Source organism: Macrobrachium rosenbergii, chromosome 6, assembly GCF_040412425.1.
Source record: "Macrobrachium rosenbergii isolate ZJJX-2024 chromosome 6, ASM4041242v1, whole genome shotgun sequence".
NCBI classification, from domain to species: domain Eukaryota; kingdom Metazoa; phylum Arthropoda; class Malacostraca; order Decapoda; family Palaemonidae; genus Macrobrachium; species Macrobrachium rosenbergii.
In genome coordinates this window covers 62,503,442-62,530,941 of record NC_089746.1, presented here as the reverse complement: position 1 = coordinate 62,530,941, position 27,500 = coordinate 62,503,442, and the positions used below count along the sequence as shown (strand labels likewise).

General features: G+C 37.1%; 1 protein-coding gene across 1 annotated transcript; it reads left to right on the top strand.

Annotated features, from left to right (window-relative positions):
- The first annotated feature begins 396 nt into the window (after positions 1-396).
- Positions 397-26,570, top strand: LOC136839794 (prolyl 4-hydroxylase subunit alpha-1-like). Its single transcript, XM_067106127.1, has 10 exons — positions 397-796; positions 13,258-13,388; positions 16,160-16,330; positions 18,599-18,771; positions 19,292-19,468; positions 20,085-20,329; positions 20,994-21,156; positions 23,678-23,734; positions 24,320-24,485; positions 25,001-26,570. The coding sequence occupies exons 1-10, from the start codon at positions 591-593 to the stop codon at positions 25,069-25,071; spliced, it is 1,560 nt and encodes a 519-aa protein (XP_066962228.1). The 5' UTR covers positions 397-590; the 3' UTR covers positions 25,072-26,570.
- Positions 26,571-27,500: the final 930 nt, after the last annotated feature.

The following is a 27,500-nucleotide window of genomic DNA, read 5'->3' as shown; positions in this document are numbered from 1 at the left end:
AATCCAAGAATGGAGGGTTACGTGAGGTTAAATTACCAAACATGAGCAACACAGAAGATAAGAGATTTTGTCCCAGTTTTACACACACACACACACACACACACACACACACACACACACATATATATATATATATATATATATATATATATATATATATATATATATATATATATATATATTATTTCGTTATTACATAACTCAATGTAGCATGAGTGTAACGACAGTGAAGAAGCGCATCTAATGATGCGGCTGTGTACTGCTGGCGCTTCTCTCTCTCTCTCTCTCTCTCTCTCTCTCTCTCTCTCTCTCTCTCTCTCCCCGCCTTCCCGTTCTCATCCCGTGAATCTTCTCTTGCCAGTCAGTTCTCGTTCGGCCATCTGTCAGGGCGCCAAGACTCCCTTGAAGTAATTCGTTTGAGCAAAATTCAAAAGTCTAAATAGCTTTCTGTCTCTTTCATAACAGTTTTATTGCAGTTTCCGTTTTCCGATATTTTACATAGCTCATTTTACCCTGAACGGGGATATTCGTTTCCTTTATCCGGCAGTTATGCAATTTTGAGTCTGACTATAACATTGTTCCTCGCGACTATGATTTCGGGAATGAGCTGTTATAAAAATCTACTCTGCTGCGCCTTGCTTTTGTTGCTTCCTGGCGGTTTATCGTGCAGCACTCTCGGCGACGTGCATACTTCGGCCGCAACGGTGGCACAGCTGGTGGAGAACGAGGCGGCAGTGATCCTCACTCTCAAAGACTACATCAGGAAAGAAGAAGAAAGACTCCAGACGATCAAGCAGTAAGTCATCTTCGTTTAACAGCATTTTGCGGTTTTGACGTTCCTCCTGCGCATTCCTTCTCAGACTGCGATTGCTGCACAGCCCTCACTTTGGTATAGTGTACCCTTGAATGGGTGTTTTAAGAATATATGTATAAGTGGGTATGTGTATATATATATGTGTGTGTGTATTTATATGCGTATATATGTATGTATGTATGTATGAGTGTGTGTGTGAGTTACATTTATGTATTCCTCAAATATTTTCTCGTTCATGAGTACATTAGTATATTAAATAATTTGTTAAAATCATGTTTTTTTATATATATAAACTAATTTTTGCGCGGACAACGAAACCAAATACTGATCATTTCCTTGAAGTGGCCACATTTGTTCATTTTCTGCAGAATCCTTAGGATAAGTACAATTGTGTTCATTGGCCGCAAGCTGAGCTGAGGATTGCAAATTTGCTGACATTAGAAACCTAGACTCAGGAAATTACATTACATTTCTCTATTACTCTGTTCTATTCTAAGATGCCACTGGTTCAGGAGGCCTGTTGAACTCAGGCTGTAGGAAAAGATTTTCTAGCACGTTGGGTAAGATTGTAGCCTGGTCTCTGGTCTTTGATTAATAAATATAAAAAGTCTATTTTTTTCGTGGTATTTAAATATGAATTCATATGCTTGTATGTGACACTCTCTCTCTCTCTCTCTCTCTCTCTCTCTCTCTCTCTCTCTCTCTATATATATATATATATATATATATATATATATATATATATATATATACTATATATATACATGTACTTACATATGTATATATTTATTAGTATAAAGTCCTTTAACCTAATTGTGCAGCCCCAAAGAAAAAAACACAGCTGTCATTGCTGCCATGTTCTTCAACTCTCTCTCAATTTATATATATATATATATATATATATATATATATATATATATATATATATATATATATATATATATATATATATTATATGTGTGTGTGTGTGTGAAGAAGAGGGGTTCAACATACTGTACTACTGGTAAGGTAAATTTCTAAGTATGTTTATGGGGTGGGTAATGTTGCAGGAATCTTCTGCACACGGCATTCGTGCACGACTCGGCTGCTGAAGATTTTAAGCGACAGGGACCGCTATCTTTTGCTTTTCTCTCTCTGGAGCCACCACTACTAGGGTAGGGTGAAGAACGTGAAATTCACGCTAATACGTGCATACATACGTAAGTACATGTATACATATACTGTATATGTCTAGAGTATATATACAGTATACATATATAATTCTATATATATATAGAGAGAGAGAGAGAGATATTATATATTTTATGGTAAAAAACATCTGCGCAGTGTCCACATACGTTCCTACGGTACAAGGCACACATTTGTGTCTGTATGCAAATCTTTTCAGGACAGAGACAAACGCACAAGGGTTGCATTTCTGACAAAAAACATTGAGACCCCTGAGAGGGGGGAAAAAAAACTCTCCTTAATTCGTGACAAAACCGTTCCAAGGAGGGCTAAACACAATTCACATTTTGAAGAGACAAATTCCTCGATATTTAAAAATAAGACCACAAACCAACGTACTTTTACTTTGCTTCTTATTTCACCTGACTTTAACCTTGAGCGATCACTGAATGCATACCTTTATCTAAAGATGGTTAGTTAACTGGAGAGATATCGTTTGGGGATGCATTTACAACCAGTCCGACCTCGTTTCGTACCAAGGAATCAATACAGTTGAGATAACAATTATGCGTTGCCACTTACCGAAGCTTTCTAAGCATCTAGAATAGTTGATAGTGGAGCATCTCAGAAAGAAGGGCAATAATAATTCAAAGAACTTTCTCCCATCATCGTTGAAATGTTGGCAAACGCCTGGAGAAGAATAAAAGACCAAATTCAATATTGCTGAGTAACTTAACGCCATGACCTTGAAATCGGCCTCTTTCTGGACTGAAGAAGAGCATGAGTTGCCCCAGGGCTAACGTTAAGAGCGTCCTCGTTTTTCCTTTTTTTTTTTTTTTTACCTGTTTCACCTCTATTTTGGAATCTTCCTGATGGGTTTTTGGGGTTTAATTTTACACAGTTATTACGTATATCACACTGAAGATTTTGCAGTGTACGTTGCTCTTGTTATTATCGGTTGTCTTTCTTTTATGCATGTCTGATGTTTAAGCTTTGTGTCGCAGCCTTCTGTTATTTAGGCTGATTTTCATTTTGCATTTTTGTTTTTGTCTCCTCTTACATATTTACATAATCATTTTCATCAAAGCTAACTCCTCTTCATTTACAAAATCCAAATTTACGATAAGTTTTTGCAGACAGAAAAATGACAAATTACTTCCAACACAAAAGGAAAGAGAGAGAGAGAGAGAGAGAGAGAGAGAGAGAGAGAGAGAGAGGGGGTAGGGGAAACAATGGCTATTAAAATCTCATTACATACTGATAAAAGGGATTGTCACCTGATACGCGCTTGGACTGAAAAATATGCCACAATCTTCAACTTATTTCTTTAGTCTTCGCCTGTGTGTCTGGGAGAAGCAATGTCAGCATTCCCATTCCGTGAGTGGAACTGAATTTAAATTTAGCGTGAAGGAAAATCAGCGGCCCCGTTGCTTGCTTGGGCGTGAACGAGCTGTAGACTGTCGTAATAACGGTGTGATGTAATTGCTTGTGTGTTCTGGAGCGCATTGCCGATTTGATCCTTCCGTTAGTTTTCACAGGTGGCGAATATTTCTCTGATTAACTCTTTCTAGTCGTCTGTAAAAGAAAACAATTGCGCCGGCTTTGTCTGTCCGTCTGCACTTTATTCTGTCCACCCTCAGATCTTAAAAACTAAAGAGGCTAGAGGGCTGCAAATTGGTATGTTGATCATCCACGCTCCAATCATCCAACATACCAAATTGCAGCCCTCTAGCATCATTAGTTTTTATTTGATTTAAGGTTAAAGTTTGCCATAATCGTACCGCTGGCAGCGTTATAGGTACCAACAACATAATCCACCACCGGACCGTGGTTGAATTTCATGGGCTGCGTCTAAGAGTTTTATGGGCCATTGCTGAAGTCACCACTCGATTGCGCCGAAGAAACTTCGGCGCATTTTTTACTCATTTATTATACGTACTTTTACACAATACTGGCCTTTATGATCATGGGCATTTTGACCAAAGGATTCTCAGTGGTCCAGGGGAATCTTCAGGGCAATAGGGCCCTTTCAGCTGAGGAAAAACGAAAGAAAAAGAGAATAATTTACCTGTGCTAAAAATTATACCTAGTCCAAGAAAGAACATCTCAAATCTGGATTTGTCTTGGAAACGCACGAATGCGTTGCTTCAAGAGTTAATCTTCTGGAATTTCCTTTCGTGATTAGGAGAAATCTCACTGAGTATAGTCCTGCCACTGTCAATTCTCTTGTAACAGTTTTTGTTGGGACGTTCCGTAATATGCGGTTACAGTCTCCAACGCGTGGAACATAAGTGAGCGCCTTGTTGACAGACCAAGGCGTTTAATTGTGCAAGGGAGGTACAGACACAGTTACAGCATTTGGGCTGACTGCTGAGGAAAAGAAACAGAGAAAACATTCCATATTTATATATTGTGTGTGTATACATATATATTAACTTTATCACACACACAACTGTTCTGTGCATTAGTGCAATCACTAACAGGACCTCATTCAAACTGGATAGTATCTAGTGGAGATAGTTATTAAAAAAAAGTAATTTTATTTGAATAAATATCTCCACTATAGACACCAACCAGTTTGAATGTGGTCCTGTTAGTAATATACTGTATATCTGTGTGTGTGTGTGTGTGCGCGCTTGCTTGCTTGCATGCAGTTCATATTCCCTCCGTTTTCAGCAGCATCGAAGCGTTCCCGAAAGCTTTCCACTGCATTGAGGATACCTTCCTTCCCGCTGAGCAGCATTCCTCTACCCCACAGCCATCATTAACTGCTGGCTACGTCGTAACTTGCTCTCAGCGCACGAGAAGTCCGCATGCATTCTGCACTGCTGAAAGCCACCAACAATCCTAGCGGACGGTGAAAGCCACAAAACCTGGACGGCAGCCAGATAGCTATGAAAAGATGACCCACTCTTCTAAAGAGTAATGACCGTCGTCATTTGAGAGAATTCCTCCTACCATAATGAGCTTATCGGTAGGTTAGTGAGTCTAATTAGTCTGCCCTATATTTTGACTGTAACTTCTTGACTAGGGTTTCAGAGAAACCATCAAATACGAAAGAAAGAAAACTTAAAAGTGTGAAGGTGACGATACACAGTTGCCTTTTTATTAAGTCGTAATGAAAATCAATGTCGTCGATTTTAAATTGGTCTAGGTTAAACTTTCATAGGAAGCATCATATTTTTTCCGGAAACTTGTTCATATCACGTGAACTCAACTTAAAATTATTTTGGTTATATATTCCTGACATTAAAGTTAATATATACGAAAGTCGCTTATTGATAAACTTAATAAATTACTGAATTATCTTTGAAAGGTGCAAATAACAGGACTGTTTAAGAAGTACGATGAATTTACAATATTTTCCTCTAAGTTTTCCAGTAAAGCTTCAAAATGATAATGAAATTCAAACTTTGTGATCGACCTGGTGCACACAGATACAATCCTTATAAGTACAAATTAAACTTTTGAAACAACGCAACATTATGGGATCTGTAAAATTACATAGATTAATGTTATCTTTATTCCTCCATACCTTTCAATAATGTGATACGTGATCCAAAGTAACATTATGATATCAGTGATCGTCTAGAGTTTTCAGCCTTTTTTTAGCTTTCTGTAAAGGAAAACTATTGAGATGGCTCTGTCTGTCCTTCCGCACTTTTTCTATCCGCCCTCAGATCTTAAAAGCTACTTAGGCTAGAGGGCTGCAAATTGGTATGTTGATCATCCACCCTCCAATCATCAAACATACTAACTTACAGCCTTCTACCTTCATTAGTTTTTTTTTATTTAAGGTTAAAGTTAGCCATGCTCGTACGTCTGGGAACACTATAAGACAGGCTACCACTGGACCGTAGCTGAAAGTTTCGCGGGCCGCGGCTCATACAGCATTATACTGAGACCACCAAAAGATAGATCTATTTCCGTGGCCTTGATTGTACGCTGTGGGCTACAGAAAACCCTGATTGCGCCAAAGAAACTTCGGTGCATTTTTTACTTGTTTTTATTCTTTTACTTCAAATAATTATCCCTATGAAGATAAAAAAAAATGGTATCAGTGACTTCGGCCGAAGCTTTGGATTGACGAGAGAGAGAGAGCAACTTCCTATATCTAACTTGTTACCAAATGGCTATTCTTTATTAGACTAATTTTGAATATTACTTTTCTCACGTGTTATTTTGTTGCCCATATTTACTGCTTTGTGAAACTTCCAAGTATCTGTTTGTAAATGAATTTATTTTACGCTGTAGTTTTGCTAGCAACATTGATGACAATATTAGTGCTATACATACAAACTGATAATTAACATAATCTTATGTAGTTTACAAATCAGGTAAAGGTTTCTTTCTTATAGAATACGACTTTATTGTTAATTAAGTTTGCAGTACTTTTGAAAGCTGATGTACCGAAACAAAATTTTAAGATGTATAGCCAGCGACATAAATAATTTTCCCTGCGTATACATCTGCATTTTTGCATCAGGTAAATGTTTCTCCATGTTATTCATTTCTTCTTGAAGACATTTGAAACCACGTATCCCAAAATGTAGAATGAAAATCATTGCCTTCTGAAACTCAAAATTACATCCCGTAAAGCTTCCCTCGTGCTTAGAAGAGTCCCTTACGATATCAGTAAACTGTTACGTGTAGCAATGTGCATCAAGAGAAAGAATGCGAAGCCAACCTATGCAGTCCTCGTTTTCATCCCAGGCTATTCAGCAACTTCGCATCATTATCCGTCAATTACGGAAGCATGCAAATGAGTAATGGCCGCTCCTGACCGCCGGCATGGCGGGAGATATGGAATTGCAAAAGGAGGTGGCGTGTCAAGAATGCTGGCAGGACCTGACAACCTGGCAGTGGATGGTCAGTCGAAAACAAGTCGCTTTGAGCGTTTGTCTTGGGGTAATCAGGTCCTTGAATTTTTAATACATGAAAACATCTCATTTGTTTCATTCCCGAATCTGAGATCCATTTGACGGATTCTCTGGCCCAAAGTTAAGTATACCTTAGTTTAACCAGACCACTGAGCTGGTTAACAGCTCTCCTAGGGCTGGCCCGAAGGATTAGACTTATTTTACGTGGCTAAGAACCAATTGGTTACCTAGCAACGCGACCTGCAGCTTATTGTGGAATCTGAAACACATTCTACCGAGAAATGTATTTCTATCACCAGAAATAAATTCCTCTAATTCTTCACTGGCCGGCCGGAGACTCGAACTCGGGCCTAGAAGAGTGCTAGCCGAGAACACTACCGACTCGTCCAGAAAGTGTCTGTATTACCGGTGTTGTGGTTAATATCTTATGTTGCCGAGTGTTTTGGAGATGCTGTTTAACACTGCTGAGAGGGAAGCAAGTATTAACTGTCGCATAATTGTTTGCAGTTACCCAACAGTGGTTTTGGGGTTGATTAGAAACATTTTCCTTATTGGTGAGTCATTGAATGAAGCGACTAAACACAATCATGTCATCTTCAACTTAACACTGAAGAGCAATAGTATACGTTGCATTAAAAAAAGATTCTTTAACATTTGCTTAATGTGTTGGACACCAGTAAAACTTATCCCATTTGTCATCTACAATGAAATGAAACGGTTTTGTTGTCTTTTCTCTAGCTTCCAGCGTCAGGCAGTACCTTCTTTATTCTGCAAAATGTGAAAAATGAGTTATGCGTAATATTATTCCAGTCTTTTTCTTACAACCCGCGCGGAGGCGTCTAAAAGGAAAAAAATCTGTAAGCGGCTGTGTTGTGCTCAGAGGCGCAAGACTGCGCTCGCTTGGAGAACAGGTTTGGAAACCAATACTCAAGACGTCTGTCGACTCCCTCTATCTTAGAATGATGACCCGCCTATTGTCAGTCATAGTCCCCATAGACCGTGAAGAGGAAATCGCGCTCGGTCATGCGACGGTTGTCATTAAGTTACCGAGGAGACGGACGGAGTCGATGGCGTGTCCTGCGGACGGTGGGAAAACAGGCCTGTAAGGAGCGGTTCCCCCCACCCGCTGCAAGCATCATTACCATATGTTACGTTATCTGAGTCACGTCACAGAGCATTTGTTCGGCATGCCTTGACGCGCTGGGGGAATGTTTCAGGTACATTATTTGAACACAACAGTAGGGGTGCTTTTTTGTCACTGCTCTTCTGTGGGTCTAATTGTGTGTTTTTTTATTCACATATCTCTCTATTTAATATACAAAGTACGTAGGGTTCCTCCATACCCATTTTGCACAAAACACAAGGAACGTATTAAGTTCTTTGTAAAATGGAGAGACAGACAGGGGGGAAACAACCAATTCACACAAACAGGAAACCTTGAAACAACTGCAATTGAGCAGAATAACTGGAACATTAATATAGTCGACTCACAAATACAGATATGTGTATATACCTCATATGTGAGAAACTGACAGAGAGATAGATGTTAGAAGAGCATGATTTTTATCCCATTCATAAGATTTGAACATTTTACATGAAAAAACCTACGCATTCCCTGTCACAATGCTTTATCTCTTTAGTAATTGATGCCATGAGGTATAATCCCAACTCGAGAGAAACATGTTCCAGTTTCATTCACATGTTCAGACCAAGTTTTCGTATTAAAACAGGCCCATTGAGAAGTAAATAAACTTTCTGGTTTCTTTTTCTCTTTTTGTATCTCACCTGAGGCGTGGGTATTGTTGAGATCTCAGGCGTGTGCTGAGGAAGTGGGGTTACGATCTTACCTTTTTTCTCTACATATCTACAGAAACTAGGGTCTTGTAGCTGTGTCGTGTAGCTAGAATTACAATGTGAATTTCCAGTTGATTAGTTATGGTATATGACTCAAAGTGTGGGAGCCAGTCTGAGAAACAGTTTGTCTTACTGTTAAACCAGGAGGACCCATTCGTAAAGGTTAAAGACGTCCTTTAGAAACAATTGTGAGCATTGTGGGAATGTATGCTACTTCTGGACTCACTGTAAACATGACAGGTATAGTTTATGTTTACACACCGCACTGCAGGCATTTGACTTTCCAGTCTCCCTTTGTTGGCAAAGCGTTGACAGAGTTTGAGACATGAGAGTCTACTGTCTCATTCATATTTTTAATCACTAATGTCAATCTGAGTGAAAAGTTTACGATGGGTTTAGTCTTAGAAAAGTAAAATGAGATGCTTTCGCCACGCTTCAAGGTTCTGTTTTTTGCACGGTCATCTATGCATCCTGTTCAAAAAAGCTGTAGTCAGTCTGTTCGAGCCATTGTAGATTCTTGAGTAGAGAAATGTGGAATTCCCGTTTTTTCCCTTCAAGTCAGAGGCATGTTTTGGAATCAAATTATTGCCCCATTTTCAAATTTTTTGCCGATTTCTGGTTTGGGAACTCAAAGTCTGAGAACCCCCGTATTTTTCGCTTCCGTGTTCCATCTGCCCTTATCACCTTGACACAGAACTCAGTGAATCATTTGCACGAGTTCGTGAAAAGAATAATTTTAGGGCGTTTTCTACATGGAAGGCATAATTGTTTCCTCTTGCAGTTATGTGTTACGTCAAACTAACTGTACCAAGAGATTGAACTGACTTTGATCTTAATGTTCTGTCGTGCGTCAGTTCCTCGTTGGACGAATGGGTTCCGTTCTCAGCTAGCACTCTGCTGGCCGCGAGTTCGAATCTCCGACCGGCCAATGAAGAATAAGAGGAATTTATTTCTGGTGATAGAAATTCATTTCTCGCTATAATGTGGTTCGGATTCCACAATAAGCTGTAGGTCCCGTTGCTAGGTAACCAACTGATTCTTAGCCACGTAAAATAAATCTAATCCTTCGGGCCAGCCCTAGGAGAGCTGTTAATCAGCTCGGTATACTTAACTTCCGTCATGTTTCATATTTACTGGTCAAGAGGCCACTGTTGTTCAAAAATGAAGAAATACCCAGTACTCCAGTGTGTCGAACTGAGGGTCGAAACTTAAGAAATACAGCACAAATGTTAAAAATCTATAATGAATATGCAAAAGGTCGAGAAATATGGTCTAAATTTGCCATTATGCCGACTTGAGACTGCTTCTCCGCTTTCAACATATATTTCCTTTAAAATCATGAGAGATAATCATCAGATTTAGAGATTGTAATAATGATGCACAATATATGATGCTCAGCAAAGAATTAGGACTATTAACGTTCAAAAGTAGTACCAATTTTTACATTTCTTACTTTATTAACTTGCATCGTCTTTATTCTTTTTTTCTGTTCTTGAGGTGATATCAAAGATAATACTTATTAAAACAACACACAAATAACTTCGATCCATTCATCAATTTCATTATTATCATATTATATATTGGAAAGGGTAAATGATAATTACTGTACCAAATTATTATTATTATTATTATTATTATTATTATTATTATTATTATTATTATTATTATTAATGTATAAAACACTTATTTTCTGCCACTTGCGTTAACACTAAAAATCAGCGACTGAATGATAAACTTCGGAGATCACGAGACAGCCCAGTTCAACGGTTCGATGCAGATCAAGTCTTATTCTTCAAAATATACGAATTCGGCACCATAAAAAAAAAAGTAATAATGTTCGTGATCCTTGGAATACCGCACCCATAAACCGAAAAATGACATAAAATTGGTATAAAAAAAAAGTACATCGCATTGTGGTAACTGTGAAAGAAGAAAGGTTCTTTCTTCTCGATAATTAGATACTGGGAACAAAGGCATGTCATTCAGTTACTAGCTCCGCTTTTTACCGTTTTATTTTCTTTTTTATCACTTACACTTGGCACATACAAGAGTTGCAAAGAACTTGTTTGCCTGCAGGACGCTGAGTTAGCCAGATCGAAGCCGTCCTATATTAATACAAAAGATCCTCTACCCTTTGGAAAAAGATAAATCATTTGAGAAGGAGTAAAGCATTCAAACGAGATTAAAAGCAAGTTCAATTTGAACGTGACATATGAGCACATTAAAAAAATATTACAAAGCTAAAAAAAAAAAAATCGAACGGCCCTCCAAAAAATACTGTCTGGCAACTTTCTGCTAAATGCATGAAACCACTTCAGACTATTGCTGTTGGTTTATTTCGAGAATTCCCCGCGTTATTATCTATCAGCTGGATTTTTCGTTTGACTGTGATATAGCCGCAGTATGTTGCTAAATTATAGGATGTTACTGTTATACTTACAAGGCTACCAGCAATTGTAAATATTACTGTTTTCCTTTGACATTAGTAAACATAGGTCTACGAAAGTGTACTGTCAGCCTTTTAACATTACAAATGTAATTTCCGTTAGGTATGAATAAAACTTTTCGTGAATGGAATTACAGTGAATCATTTACTCTTAGCATATACTGTAATTCATCTTTGTTCATTCGGGATATGAAGCCAAGCTTCCAGATCAAACCACAGAAGGTCAATAACAGCGACTTTGACCACCTGGGTCTATCGTTGTTTCTATCTTGCATAAGTTATAGACCCTGGTAACTGAATTTGATATTAAACGATATTTGCGGCTTAATATTTGTGATCACCAAAACATTTACGTTTGTATAAGAACCTTCAGTATAGGTGTATGAGATGACTATTTTTGCTGAAGAGTTTTACGCAGGGGGTTTATCCACGATTCAGCTTTTATTCAAAGTTTTCTTTTGTCATGAGCTGCTACTGTCTGGTTAAAAGGCTTCATATTAAAAGAAATGTTTACATTTTAACACGTATGTGTGTATGTATGTATGTATACTGAGAGTCTGGGCAACAAGTCACTGAGGTTGAAGAAACTAACTGTAGTTTGTGTTGTTGTCCGGTAGCATTAAATTAAAGATTTGAATAGGTTGAAGAAAAGATGAAACGTGTTGAAGATTCTTCATTATTATATCTTTAACCAAGAGAAAACAAATACAAAAATTTCCTGCATTTGGCATTATTTCAATCTCGACTGTTCCGTTGACGACTATTTTCATTTTTCTTTTCCCTAGTTCAGTCTTTTAGTAAATTATCCAGTCGATCAAGTTACTGGCTTTCTTTCACTTTCAGTCTCACTTGGAAAGAGTAAACCGTCTTTTGCCTGGGATTCGAATTTCAATCCTGGTTTATGCTAATAAACCAAGCTTCCGAGTCTCAATGTTACGCATGAAAATGCAGGAGACTGATAATTGACAGGAAGAGGTATGCATATAGTTCTCCCATCATTTGCCAAAGTAAATGTAACGAACATTTTCTTTTGCAAAAAATATTTCAAAATGACATTTTCTGCACGGCACAGTCTAGGGCTATTTTAGAAGACAGTTGTGTTCGAATTTGTGTAGCGAATCTGAACTCGGCCACGGCAAGCGTCCTTACTTTATTTTCAATACAACTATCAGGAGAATACAACTTTAGTGGCCAGTATTATTTTAATACATGCTTTGCATATCAAAGAAAGCTGGCATCTGCTTCAAGCGGTCAAAAATGTTTAAAGTACCATGAGTAAGCTTCCTTTGAAAGAATAGATGGTGACTCTGTGCTTTTTTGTTAAAATGTTTGGTATAGATAGTTTCTCTCTCTCTCTCTCTCTCTCTCTCTCACTCTTTATTTATTGGAAGACTACAAGCTTTTTTTACTGGACTCTCGCAAATGTCCTAATCTGTATTGTGACGATTACTGAGGAAGGAATGTACCAAGGGATTTGACTGATACTAGGGTCATGAATCCAAACATTTTCAATACAGACAATTTATATATATATATATATATATATATATATATATATATATATATACTGTATATATATATATATATGTATATATATATATACTGTATATATATGCTTGTATGTCACTTAATAGCATGTGACAGTACATTTAGCTAAGGCTACAGAGAAAACAAAATAAGTACCAAGCGCTTTCATTTATTATTACCAACAGACACCTAATATATATATATATATATATATATATATATATATATATATATATATATGTATATATGTGTATGTATGTATGTATGCATGTATGTATGTATAACTGAATCACGAATATATGGAACGTGATGAATGCAAAGATAAAAGCAACCCCCGTGAAGTTTGATTTAAAGAATAATATAAGTAAACGCAATAATATAAGGAAATTCATGAAATGAATCCACATCACCAAATTACGATCTTCAGTCAAAGCTGCAGACTTCCATTCACGGTTCATTCCGACTGACAGACATCTTAAACGACCTAATTCTCTTGAACCCGGGACGACGCCAGGAGGAATCATCATGTGTCACGTCATTGCTTGGTTCGTGAACATTCTTTCTCGCAGGTACGTTGAGAGCTGGGGAGGAGAAGACGCCGACTATGTAAGCAATCCGATTAACAGTTACCACTTCCTGCGTCGGCTCACCCACGACTACAGCCCGGTTAAAAATGCCCTCCATGACACGACGACCAAAGGTGAGCTTTTCGTAGATTGTGGCGTGTTAATCTGGAAATTATACTTGAAGTGTTCATGTTGAAGAAATCAACCGAATGATATTTTTCACTATTGCATGTACTAGGGTAACTTACCTGATTACTTTATCCACATTTGGACCTTTCTGTGTAAGTTTGCGAGGTGAAAATTAAAAACGTTTACTTTCTGTTTATATTTTTAAGTCATGAAAAGTAGATTTTTCTTCTTAAATCATTCTTCTCTCTCTCTCTCTCTCTCTCTCTCTCTCTCTCTCTCTCTCTCTCTCTCTCTCTCTCTCTCATACAAACACTCGCCATAAAATCATGGAGTATAAAGTATTACCGACTTGAAGAGTTTGCCATGACGCTGAGATAACATTAAAGTCATTACATGTCTTTGTTACGTAGATCTCAGTGCTCATTTTTCATTTTTTTTTCTATTGTAGCGCATTGACTTTGACAGGAAATTCTCCAGGTTCTGGTTGAGGGATGATTGCGCATCCAGTAAGATGACTAGAGTTTTATCATGTTTACTTTCCTGTCCCTCATCATGTCGGAATATGAATGGGTTTCCTCTCTGGGGACAACCTGCGCAGACGGCGGGAGTTTTATTTGCATTTCAGCATCGGTATACTTCCATTTTTGTTAGCCAGTTTAGCTTCTAGCCAGTATATTATAGTATAGACCTGCATAGCAAACGATCTTTTTACTGTTCAAGTCAAACTTTCTTTGTTGTGAATTCATTTTGGAAATTGCGTCGCGACGACGATGGTCATCAACGCTGATTTTCTGAGATGCTCTGACCAGAGCATTTTCCTAGACTTATCTATCCCGTGCATTTTAAACTGTAGCAAAATCTAACCGTGATGATTTGTTTACAAATGTGAAAAGTTTTGAAAGGAACGAATTACCTTACCAGGTAGAATATTAACATTTCTTAAAAAATTTTGATTTAAATACAGGTTTGTGGATTTTTTCTTTATGTTCGAGTAGAACAATGCACAATTCCAATTTCTCAAAAGTCACTGATAGTTGGCACTGATGTAAAATGGAAAATGGAATCACAGATTTGGAAGCTTCATGTTATAAGATTGACTAGTTTTTAATCAGCTCAACTCCTCCATGTTATTGTACCTTGTATTTTATACGTTGTAGATGCTAATCCCCTAAAGCCTATCGCGTTCAATCTTGTGCTATTTTCTAAAGGCGATGGGCAGAGCTGCTCTTCCTAATGTAACTTACTTATTTTCCTGCTAATAAATGACTTTTGTATTTTTCTTACTATATGCCATTTTTATTAGGCATTAGGTGTATGCGCATGTTAGCAAAATTACAGACATATTATCATACCCTACTATGAGTATACAATGAAATTATGCTCCCGTTTTTAAATCACTGCTTAAGCTGAACGTAATCTTTCTTTTACTGCATTGGTAGGTTTAACATGATAAAAATATATGCCCTGGCAACTAACTTTTAAAAACCTACAATGCAGATTATGATTAGGGCCATTTGCAGTTTTCGCACAAGCCACATAAACCCCTCTTCCACATCGTTTGTCCCAAAATGAGGTGGGTCAAGACGAATTACATGACAGTGACTCTCACACAGACTTGAATTGCACCGATCAGCTCGACCAGATTAGCGGACATGACAGTAATTTGCTTATTGTAGATCCCGTGCTTATTGGCCCTATTGTGCCGATAAAAATCATTTGCTCTGTGTTGATATTTTTCTTTTCGTTTTTCTTTATCAGAATTTTGGCCAGCCCTGGAGAAAAAAAGTGAGCTGGGATAATTAACGGTGGTCTGGAATAAAAACAAATGTTTCTAATTTTTGTCTCAGAAAAACCTAATCCCTAAATGATGCCCACCTTGTAAATACAAAATGCTGTTTATGTAGACTAAAAATCAATTAATAGCAAATGCAGACCAACGTCATGCTGTTGCTGGTATTATCCCTGAAGAATGCAAATATCCGACCTTTGTCACCAAATTACTGCACCACTTATGAAAAAACTCTCTTGATTAAAAATAACCAGGGCTCTTTATATTGTATCTTCCTTCTGTTTTGTTCCAATAACTAATCTTTTAACCCACCTTGCTGGTCTTTTGGTAATAAATGTCTCTGCAAATGCAGACCGAACTTTTGGCAATATGACCTACCCTGAAGAATGAAAACATCATTTTCTTCAGCCTCATTCTCTAAGTGATTCCAGGGCCTGATCTTCCTTCTGTGATCATCTCTGTTCCTATGGTATTCCATTATTTTATAAAACACAAAAGATTCTTGGAAGCTTATTGACCGGCACTCAAGTGGCTAAATCGTCATATTCTACAAGTCCTGCAAACTTTTGACAATAGTCCATAGGTTCTTATTTTATAAACACAAAGACAATACATGTTCCATAGGTTCTTATTTTATAAACACAAAAATAATCCTTCCTCCTTGTGTCCTTAATACAAATGCATTCTTGACTTCTTTTAATTTTCATTCTTTATTTAGGGAATATTATATCAGTTAACAGTTACTTTCCTTTAAGAACCCACGTTGAAATGTTTAATGCTACTTAGTTAAAGTTAAAGTTCTCCTGGGCCTCCGTAGGCTCATAGGGCAGGCGCTGATCTCCTGTTTCTTAGGCCGACAGCCAGTGGGGGACAGGTCCCAATGCCTATGAAATGTGGCCAGTGCGTCGCTAGGCCCACTGTTTAACTCCTCAGCCCGAGGGCTGGTACCTATTCTCCTACTGAACTTAGACTGTCGAATTTTCACAGCGGTCCGAGCAAACATCACTCTTCTTCGAGAGAGCGTCGATGTTCCTGTGGAAGCTGATGTCAACGGGGCAGCGTATGCCTTGGTCCGCCTTCAGGACACATACGGCCTGGCGCTCGACGATATCGTGGAAGGAGACATAAAGGGGACGAAGGCCATTCAGGAATTGACTGGTGAGTAGGGTTCTTAGCCTTTCAATTCTTCTGCCATTGTTAAGAATCAAGTCTCTTTAAGGTAGAGAGAGAGAGAGAGAGAGAGAGAGAGAGAGAGGCTCTTATAAAAACTAATAAATATATGAGGAGCTAAGTTAGGTAGGTTGGCGGCTAGATAAATAGAAGTAAATCTCCGCATGAATAAAACCTAGGAAAACAGCGTTACAAATTCCTGTTCTTTCAGGCCTCATTTACGTTACTGCATAAAAAGCAACATGCTAGAAAGTTCCAGGTTGAAAATGTTGACAAAGTTAATTGAGGTCCTCATCGAAATGCAATGAAGTCGCGTCCATTCCTTGCTGTTTGTCACAGTCCAGTGACCTATAATATGTTAATCTAATATCCATCAGAAAATCGTTCTTTACGGTAAGGATGAACCACTGGGGTAATTCTGTCTATAATATTCTTATTTCCTATTCATTTAGCGCTCAGTAAATGCAGAAGCTCAATTTTTTTTTCTTTATCAAGGCTAAACTTATGGGATTCTACTACTTTGCTTATAACTACAAAGTGCATTTGCTTGGTGGAAGTTCAAGGTAAAGTCAAGTTTCTATAAATGATTACTTTCTAGAAGCCAGTTGGAATCACCGATAAACCTAAGTGATAATAATTCTCCTTATATCCCAAATCCACATTCAGGTGAATTTATGATATTTATATATATATATATATATATATATATATATATATATATATATATATATATATATATATATATATACATACAGTCACCCCCAGTATTCGCAGGGGACAGGGACCACAACAAGCAAATAACTAAAATCCAGGAACACTTGACGCCCCTTCTAAAAACTGCGATAGAAATTCATTTCTCGCTAAAATGTGGTTCGGATTCCACAATAAGCTGTAGGTCCCGTTGCTAAGTAACCAATTGGTTCTTAGCCACGTAAAATAAGTCTAATCCTTCGGGCCAGCCCTAGGAGAGCTGTTAATCAGCTCAGTGGTCTGGTAAAACTAAGGTATACTTAACTACCCATTTTGATAGTTCAAACACCAAATATACCTTAAACTATCATCCTAAAACCCTTTAATATCATTTTAATATACTTTAATATCGTTTTAAAGTCATTTCATTATCACTTTAGTATCATTTCAACATCATTTCAATATCATTTAAATATCATTTCAATATCACTTTAATATCATTTCTATATATCATTTCTGAGCTGCATTGCTATAACGAGGTAAAAACCGGTTTAGATGAGCTATACCTACCAAGAGAGTTCACTATAAAGAGGCCTGTTCATTATAAAGAGGTCTCCCTCATGCTATGGAAGGGAGGAAGCCGGTTTATTATCAGCCAAAGCCTGAAAACCGGTTTCATTTTGTTAAGTGTCTTTCTCTGAGTTATTAATCAATATTATTACTATATTTAATCATTACAGAATTATTATTATTATTATTATTATTATTATTATTATTATTATTATTATTATTATTATTATTTGAAAATTAGTATTTATTATTACCTGTATTATTACTAGTACAGTATTATTATTATTATTATTATTATTATTATTATTATTATTATTATTATTATTATTATTAATTATTTGAAAATTAATAAATAATTTTTATCATAAAAATTGTTTTTAGTCATGAAATTAACCTGAAAATACAGTAATTAGTGAAAATTGTTCTATGAAAAAATCCTCGAATTACCTAATTTTCCGCGATTTGTTGAAAAAATACATTCCACAGAAAAAATGCGCGAAAAACTGAAACCGCGAATACTGAACCGAGAATAAGCGGGGGCCGAGAATAAGCGGGGGTCCATATAAATTAGATTTAGATGTATGTGCATATGTATATATATATATATATATATATATATATATATATATATATATATTAAAAGTATACCTTAGTTTAACCAGATCACTGAGCTGATTAACAGCTCTCCTAGGGCTGGCCTGAATTTATATTAATGTATATTATATATATCTATGTATATATACTATTACATATATGTGTATATATATATATATATGTATATACTGTATATATATAATATATATATATATATATATATATATATATATATATATATATATATATACATATATATATATATATATATATAGGCTGAAATATGCAGCCGACGTATTACGTCTACTTGGAATATATCTTGCCTGTGAGAGAAGGCTGAGTGTTTGCACACAAACGTTTTAGATGGTTTCATAGATCCTTGTACTGAATGCTTACTTCCAGCCGACGACTGTTTCCGGCTGGGACATCAGAGCTTCAAGAACCTGGAATTTGATCTCAGTAGCCAGTGGTACGACAAAGGACTAGAGCTGTTGAGGGCTTCCCAGCCCCTGACCTACGCCGTGCAGAAAAGGATAGAGAAAATCACCAGGCAGCAAGAACACAGAGCCATGATGGTAGGTTTAAGTTTCTTTCTATATTTTTGAGGTGACTGTTATCAGGAACAATGTGGTTGTGCCTTTCCATAGCTGTTGTAAATTTTTGCTAGGTCAGAAAATATAAGAATCTGATTAATTCTGATAAAAAGTCTGAGGAGGGGCACGTAGAAAAGAATGATATGCGTTGGTCGGATATCTACTGCTTTGGAAGGGCATACAACGTCTCTCAAACGCTCAAAGCTATTAAGATGAAAGTAATTTTACATTTTATTAAGTTGAAAATTTGTGGAAAACTTTTTTTTTATGAGAGCTTGTTTCGCAGCTCTGTTGACAACAAAAATAACAAACATTTGACCACGAAACGATTCAGTAGAACCTTACAGTCGCTTTCAGACAACATCCAGAGTGATCGTTTCTAATGGGAACACTTTAGTAAGAAGCATGAGCATCTAATACACCCAAGAATGATTAAGTTAAGCAGTTTCAAAGTGAAATTGCCGCCTTCATATGTTTGCTATGTATTTCTTTCTCTTCTCAGCGACAGTTTGTTACTCAAATGGCCCAGAAATCGGACGACAGCGTCCTTGACCAGTTTTCTGGCCTAGGAATCCCCACGTCCTTCCAAAAGCAAATCTACGCAAAACACGACGATTTCGATCAAGTGGATAAATTAGACGACTTGTATCGACGTCTGTGCAGAGGAGAACAGTTGCAGGTTAGCTCAAGTTGGTTATGCGTTTCTTTTTTTTGCACTGCAGGCATTTCTCGTAAGATCAATGTATTCACAGTTAGGTATGGCCATAAAACCTCGAGAAGGAATTAGTTATTCATTGTTCATTGTTCTGCCACTGCTTCTTTTTTGATAAGTGTATTCGCTGACAATGTTTGTTTTTTTAGCTATAATTTCTCAGTATTACTTTATTTTATCTAATGCATGGATTAAACACCATGATCAGATATGTGGAAAAAATGCACGCCAGGCTAAATTTCGGTACCATTTGAGGAAGAAAACACTTTTTTAATTATTCGTTGTGTTCATGAAAGAGCATTTCAGCCTGGCAAACTCTAAATAGGTGCCTTAATCAGATATTGTGACACTTATTTTCTTCTACTCACGCACATGGAAGACATTTAAAACTGGCCAGTAGCGACGACTAAGCTACCAAAAAAAAAAAAAAGGTTATCACATCAGACTGTCATCTGAATACACTTAATTCTTAAAAGCACCAACCTAGAATTTCCCATCGTGGGCGGAGCCAAAATGTGGAAAAATCAGACCAGGGCCCAATGACGCATTCCCTTACTCATACTTGATCTTTATTCTTTCCCAGCCTCCCGAAGCTTACATCGGCCTGAAGTGCGGATACATATTTGGTAATTCCGGACGCTACAAACTTATGCCTTTCAAAGTCGAACTGATGTGGCCAGACCCCGTCATCATTGTGTACCACGATGTCCTGTCGGAACGCGAGACCCGACTCCTGAAGGAGATCTCGATGCCTCGGCTCGCCACCACCATGGTTCACTCCTTCACCACGCACGAAGCTCGGAAATCCCTCGCACGAATCGGAAAGACGTAATTTGTGTGAGAGAGAGAGAGAGAGAGAGAGAGAGAGAGAGACAGACAGAAACATTCCAAGAATAGCATCTCCAAGTGTGTCAGTTTATCTCTGCATCTTATGAACTTCTATATAAAGACGTTCACAGACACTATATGTATATATATATATATATATATATATATATATATATATATATATATATATATATTTATTTATTTATATATACTGTATGTATTAAAAAACATACATATATATATATTTATATATTATATATATACATATATATATATATATATATATATATTTATATATATATATACTGTATATATTAAAACATATATATATATATATATATATATATATTATATATATATATATATGTATATATATTCATACATACATATATATATATATAATATATATGTGTGTATGTGCTGGTACACAGAGAAAAATATATATTACCTCATGCATGCCTAAACTTATTTTTATGGCAGGAAAAACAATTCCTATCGCTTTATCACATGCGGATCACAGATCCCACAGGCCATTATAGAGAAGACGAATTACGCAACCTTAGCCTTCCCTTCAAAGTATTTCGTCCTGTGTTCGCTTCATTTACTATTACCCTCTTCAAGCAGCAGCCCCTCCCTTGAATTAACTCCTCATTTTGCTCCTCAGAGCCTGGGTGAGACCTGAGGATGATGCGAAGGTTGCAAGGATCTTCGATCGCATAGAGGACATGACTGGGCTCTCGACGCAGACCGCTGAACCCTTGCACGTCCTCAACTACGGGATTGGAGGCCACTACGATGCTCACGTAGACTTCTTTGACTTGCGCAATGTAAGTCCGCGCAACACTCTGTTTTGGCTGTGCTCATGATAGAAGCACGTCTAGTTCTTCTACTTTTTCTTCTTCTTCTTCTTGATGGCAAATTTCTGAGATCAAGTTTTTCACGAAAATGAATGCAGTTAAATTACATTCCAGAGTTTTCTGACCACCAGTTCCGGCACAGCTCAGCTCACTAAATACACACTAATGCGCAAAAGCCGCATCCTTTCTACAAAATTACAATTATAATTCCTTATATCTGACAGCTAAACTAAATCCGAAGGTATATGTGGCACATTACGTCATCTCCCAAAGAAACCCAAAGCAGTCTTTGAGCGCAGCATTGTTGCCCAATTAACTTACACCTTAAGGTTCCTTGGCTCATTAGCAGTGCGTGTAAATTCACCGAGGTAAGTTACTGAGGTTGTTTACAATAAGACTACAAATAAAGGACGTGGAATGCATGATAACGGAAGGTCAACAGCCCTAAACACTGGACAAAGTCAAAGGAAAGGGAGAGATAGACTGAATTAAAACAATAGTCCAAATTCAGAAACTTACCGAGGTTACTCCATGTCCACTTTTTAACAAAGCTCCTGCAACGTAATTGGAGAAGAAGTTCTGTCACCTTCTGCACTCCTTATCATTCTGAAGACGATCTTATTATCTTTAGTAAATGTTCGCTATTTTGGAAGAACGTTATCAGCTATTTAAAATGCCTTACTCGTTAACAACCTCGCAGATGAGTTTCAGTCGACGAAAGTAGGGAGGGTAGACCAAGATAGATTTTTTTAAGATATTAAGATCCTTGGGATAAAAGACAGAAGGGAGTACTTATTGGTATGACGTTTACTTGAACCAGTTCCTTTTCTCCTTCCTAGAAACATTAGTTCTTTATTGTTCTTAACGTCTTGCATTTTTCCGTCTGGCATAGATCTCCTCATGTCATATTTTATCATAAAACCATTAGTATTTATTCTTTTGCAACGTTACCACAGAGATAATGAAAAAGAATTACTGCTTCTCTTTTGACAAAGTCAGGCAGCATTTAACATCTTCAATTTTTCCAGTAAGAAATGTATAGTGCAAATTCTTGTGCTTCCTGTGTGGAGTGAATAGCATTTAAATCGAGCAACAAAAGTAAAGATGATCTATTTAATATATGTCTGAAAACACCACTTTAAGTGATGTCTCTGTAATATGAGCTTTAGCATTGATATCCCCTGTCAGGAGAAAGTGAAACAAGTAATGGCGTTTGAAAAATACCGCCCTCAGAGCCTGAATGAAAATTTATTCTCATGTCTCCAGTGTCCACATCTTTAACAAAGATGACCCCCAGTGTTAAAACTCTTCCACAAAACAATGTCGGAAAATGCTTCAACTAAACTCTACATTAAGTTTAAGTAACAAAGATGAGTCATGTTATCAGTCCCTCTTATAAACAGGGTATACAATAAAAAATAATTTTTCTCAGCAACGCGTAAATTTTAAAAACGGAAAGTTATTTTAATTGGAATGGAAAAAACATTTAAAACTCTCCATCTGTGATGGCAATCACTGGTCATCTAAGTGCATAGTTAACCATTCAACTAACTACTGGAAATAAAAAAAAAAAAAAATTTTTCAGGAGGAATTTATGACACAGACTAAAATTTTTGAAGCACAGGGTGAAAGGTGTTCTCAGCTCATGCGAATTTAGCAGTGGCGTAGCTGGCATTCCATCCGTCGGGGGGTGGGGGTGCCTGGGTGAGGCTAAGATATTTTTTGGGGGTGCCAAAAAAAATTACACAAAAGTAATGTACCAATTCTGTAATTAGTAAAATCTACTATTCTCCAATGCATGTATATCCATGCGAATGAAGGAAAATAATAGTGATTGGTAAACCTGTATTTGAAATTATAGAGCTCAATTTTCAATTCATTTTCAAATCTCACTATATGCAATGTATCAAATACTATAAGGATTAAAGTTTAGCTATAAAGGGAATTTCAACGAGGGGGAGCCCTGCCCCCCACCCCAGCATAGCGACGCCACAGATGCGAAGACTCACGAATGCAAATGAGCGAGCACTGTTATTGAATGTCTCATCAACTTACATAATTCATTTTCGGTGTTAAAGGTGACTCATAACAGATCTAAGACATTATAACAGATCTACGATTCCCAGAGACTCATGGAAACTTAAATATTATTGGAACCGTTAGACTTAACATTTTCCAGAATCCCAGAACACCTAGAAACCACAGACGTTCAAAGGCTTAGGAAAATAACACCGCGAAGACATTTTATCTAACAAAAGTTATCTAACCTGAAAGACTGAAAGGAAACTTGACCTCCACTGAATGCTAGGGAATCAAATACAGGAAGGATCTGCCAGTCTTTTTAATGTTAGAATTATACAACAATTGTGAGTAAACATCTCTAAAGATTTGGTTCATAACAGACGTTTTATTAGTTACTTGTGATGAAATTTAATTATAATTTTTGACCCTAATGATGCAATTAGTAACGTTCATTTGTGTTATATTTCAGAAATCTTTGGATGATTCGCCTCACCAAGGTGATCGGATGTCTACGATGTTGTTCTATGTAAGTATAGAAGCCGGGAGCAGTTGGAGCCTACTCACACACGCACATATACATACACACACGCACACACACACACATATATATGCATGTGCATATATAATAAACCAGATGTGTATGAAAATATGTTTTTTTCTGTGTGTAACAACGATAGCCTATTGATAATGAACTACACGTTTCCTTGGTCCTGGCTTCAGAACGGTACATAACGTCCTTAGGGGCAAAACCTGCCGCCTCGACTCTCCCCCCCGCCTATTACTGTTATTCTTGAGAAAATTGGTAAACTTTTAAATATATATAATTTTTTTATATTTTTATTATTTTTCACGTCACTTAGGGAGTGAACAGTGGTCGTGTTTCAATAGAAACTCTGGAGTAAACGAACTCTTAACTTTAATATCTAGCTATATTTCATAAGTGAAGAGCAATTTCCCAAATTTTTACTTAATCTTACTGCAAATATTTTCGGCGAATGAATAATCATTCTCAGTGAACTTGCACGACGAAATATTTCATTAAAAGTCTTCATCACCGACAGGATAAGTTAAGCTGCTCTTAGTTGCTTTAAATCCCTCTTTTGTGTCTCAGATGAACGATGTGAAAGCAGGCGGATCGACTGTTTTCCCAACGCTTGGTGTTGCAGTCCCAGCAAGACGAGGGTCGGCTCTGTTCTGGTTCAATCTGAAGAGGAGCGGCGAGGGTGACTACAGAACTGTCCACGCTTCGTGTCCTGTGCTTCTTGGAGAAAAATGGAGTGAGCATTTTGTCCTAGGGTTCTTTTTTTTTCATGACATCTCACGTTTCATGATCTATTTTTTGACAACTATCTAAGTCGGAATTTTGGGGAACATTTTAAGGCACTCTAACGCCACTTGCTTATAGCAAAAACGGATGTACTGTTTGTAAGTACTAGGGATTGTTATTCTTGCATCGTGGGGACAACTGCAGGATTTGTTTAGAATTCAGGGATGCTCGGATCAAGAATGTAACCTATCAAGGAAGTTATTTTTCTTTATAATGGCGTGCATCTTAGAATTGTTCAAAAGTTTTCCAACTTTTACTGAAACAAATAATTTGTATTAATGACCGAAAAAATATATGATGTATATTGAATATAATATATTGTTATATTTGTTGGTGCGTATATTAGCATGCTAATACTCCCCATTTGATGTAAATTTCTGTCAATAATAATAATAATAATAATAATAACTGGAGGCTTTGACACTGAAATATTTTCATTACCTAACGAATTTTTTTCACTTCCAGTTGCCAATTTGTGGATTCACGAATGGGGACAAGAGTTCAGATGGAAATGCACGAACGACCCTCGAGATTGATCATTCGTTTCTGAAAAGGACCCACCAAACCCACCTTCAAGAGAACAACTGAATTACCTTCACTCTTAGCTTTAGATTTTGAGATGAATGATCTTACTGGCCAGTATATTCATTGTTATGAAGCAGACAATTTCTTATAGCTGTTGGTAAGACAGATGAACATGTTAGGCCTACTCTAGACGTATATGAAGTCGATGTAATTTTAACCAGTAAAATCAGTTTGGTCTTCTAAATACATGGAAGGTATCAATTTGATTAAAAGAATTTGTACGGATTTTGACCTAAATCACTGTTTTGCCTTCATAGCATATCTTTCTATCTTTCTTTGGCTTTTCAACCCGCGATTTGTATCGCTCCTTCCTTCAAAATCTTTAAAAAGACAACGTAATCCCTGAGTTTGTCTTTTATATCAACACGCTAGCCTCACTTACAGTGATAGCATAAGAGATTTTAAAAAGGTTTTCTGGGCATTATCAATAGATTTGTTGCTGTTACGTATCATGTTAACAGTTCCTTCATGAAGTTACGCTGGCACTGGGGACTGTGGGTATTGCATTGTATTCATTAGCTTCTGACAGAAATGTAAGAAAAATCAAGATCTTCAAGATTTTACGAAATAACAAAAAACATATAATTATGCAATGAGAAAAAGTGAATATCTTGGTTTTTACTCTGAATGTTTGTTATATTCATTTATCACTTTCGCTCTTGATAGGGCTAGAAACTTCAATTGGTAAGAAATGTGAAATGTAGAAACAATGCATGACTCTACTGAAGTCATTCTTGCGTGGCAGCTAAAGCACCAAAATCCTGTTGCTGCAGTGAATGTCGTTTGGTAGGAAACAACAACTAACAACCTTACAACAATGCTTTTAGCTTTATACTTCATTGTTACGTGGTTTTTTGTATATGGGGAACTACTCTCATATCACTTTCAAGAAGTCTATCGTCAAGGAAGCTATTGTTTGTGCTTTTCCTTTAAGATAGATTTACTGCTGACAAAGTGTCCCTTAGCACGGCGAATCTGTAGAAAAATGTCACATTGTACTAACGTTTTAAATGTTCCTGGTTGCTGAAATGGTTTTCAGTTGATATTCCTTAAGAGTTGGGAAATATAAGTGTATCTTAAACTATAAGGCAGTCCGGACTTCATTAGAGATGTTGTTATCGAGATTCTTATTGTTACTGTAATTGTTAATTGCTGTTATTCTTGTTAGTTATCATTATTATTAACAAAACGAGCTTGTTAGCGCGCGCTATGCGCTCTGAAACGGCGCTGCCGTCTCCCCTACCCTCCCGTTCCCCTACCTGTCCCGCCCGGACGAACATGTTTGCAGGAGGGGTAGATGCCTCCCCTACCCTCCCGTTCCCCTACCTACCCAGCCTCACCCGGGGCAGACAAACAGGTTTGCAGGAGGGGTGGATGTCTCCCCTACCCTCCCATTCCCCTACCTACCCAGCCTCACCCGGGGCGGACAAACCTGTTTGCAGGGGGTGGGTGGGTGGTCATGTTATATTACCAATAGTCTTATTATCAAAAATCTTTCTGAAAAACTCACTGATACAAAACCGTCCAATTCCCATTTGTTACCTTCTTAATAATAATGCTTGTGATGTAACACAATAAAAGACCAAGACTTAACAGAATATGTTATTCTTTCCCATGGAAGCTGAAACACGACTCACAGACCCGTGGACAAACAAGAATTGCAGGGGATGGCTGGCTGTTACGTTTCATCATTCACTTGTCCGATGATCCAAAAATAAAGCTCATGTGTCACCCTTTTGCAAGTGACGAGTTGTTGGTCTAAAACCAGAAACAAGACAAATGCACTCGGATTTTATTATGCCAACCAGTTGGCTGCACTATTGTTTCATTAGATTATCATTACTTGTCCGATGATCCAAAAATAAAGCTCAGTCTTATTTTATCAAAAATTGTTCTGAAAAGATCACTGATACAAAACCGTCCAATTGCTATGCTGCTACTATTGTTTCATTAAGAATTCACTTGTTGATCCAAAAAATAAAGCTTTCATTAATTTAATAATGTTGGCCCAGGAAACCAGATGGCACTGAAGACAAATTGTGATGTAACACAATCATTCACTTGTCCGATGACCAAAAACTCTACATTTTAATTTTGCAAGTGACGCAGTTGTTGGCCCAAAACCAGATATGAAGACAAATGATTCGTTTGCGCCCATGGGAAGCTAATTAAAACAGTTGGCTGCACTAGACATTACGTTTCATCATTCACTTGTCCGAATCAAAAATAAAGCCAATATCTACATTTAAATTTGCATTTTTAACCAGATGGCGATAAAGACAAATGAAGAATCACTAATGGAACACTAATTATGGGAGCCAACCAGTTGGCTGCACTATTGTTTCATTACGTTTCATCATTCACTTGTCCGATGATCCAA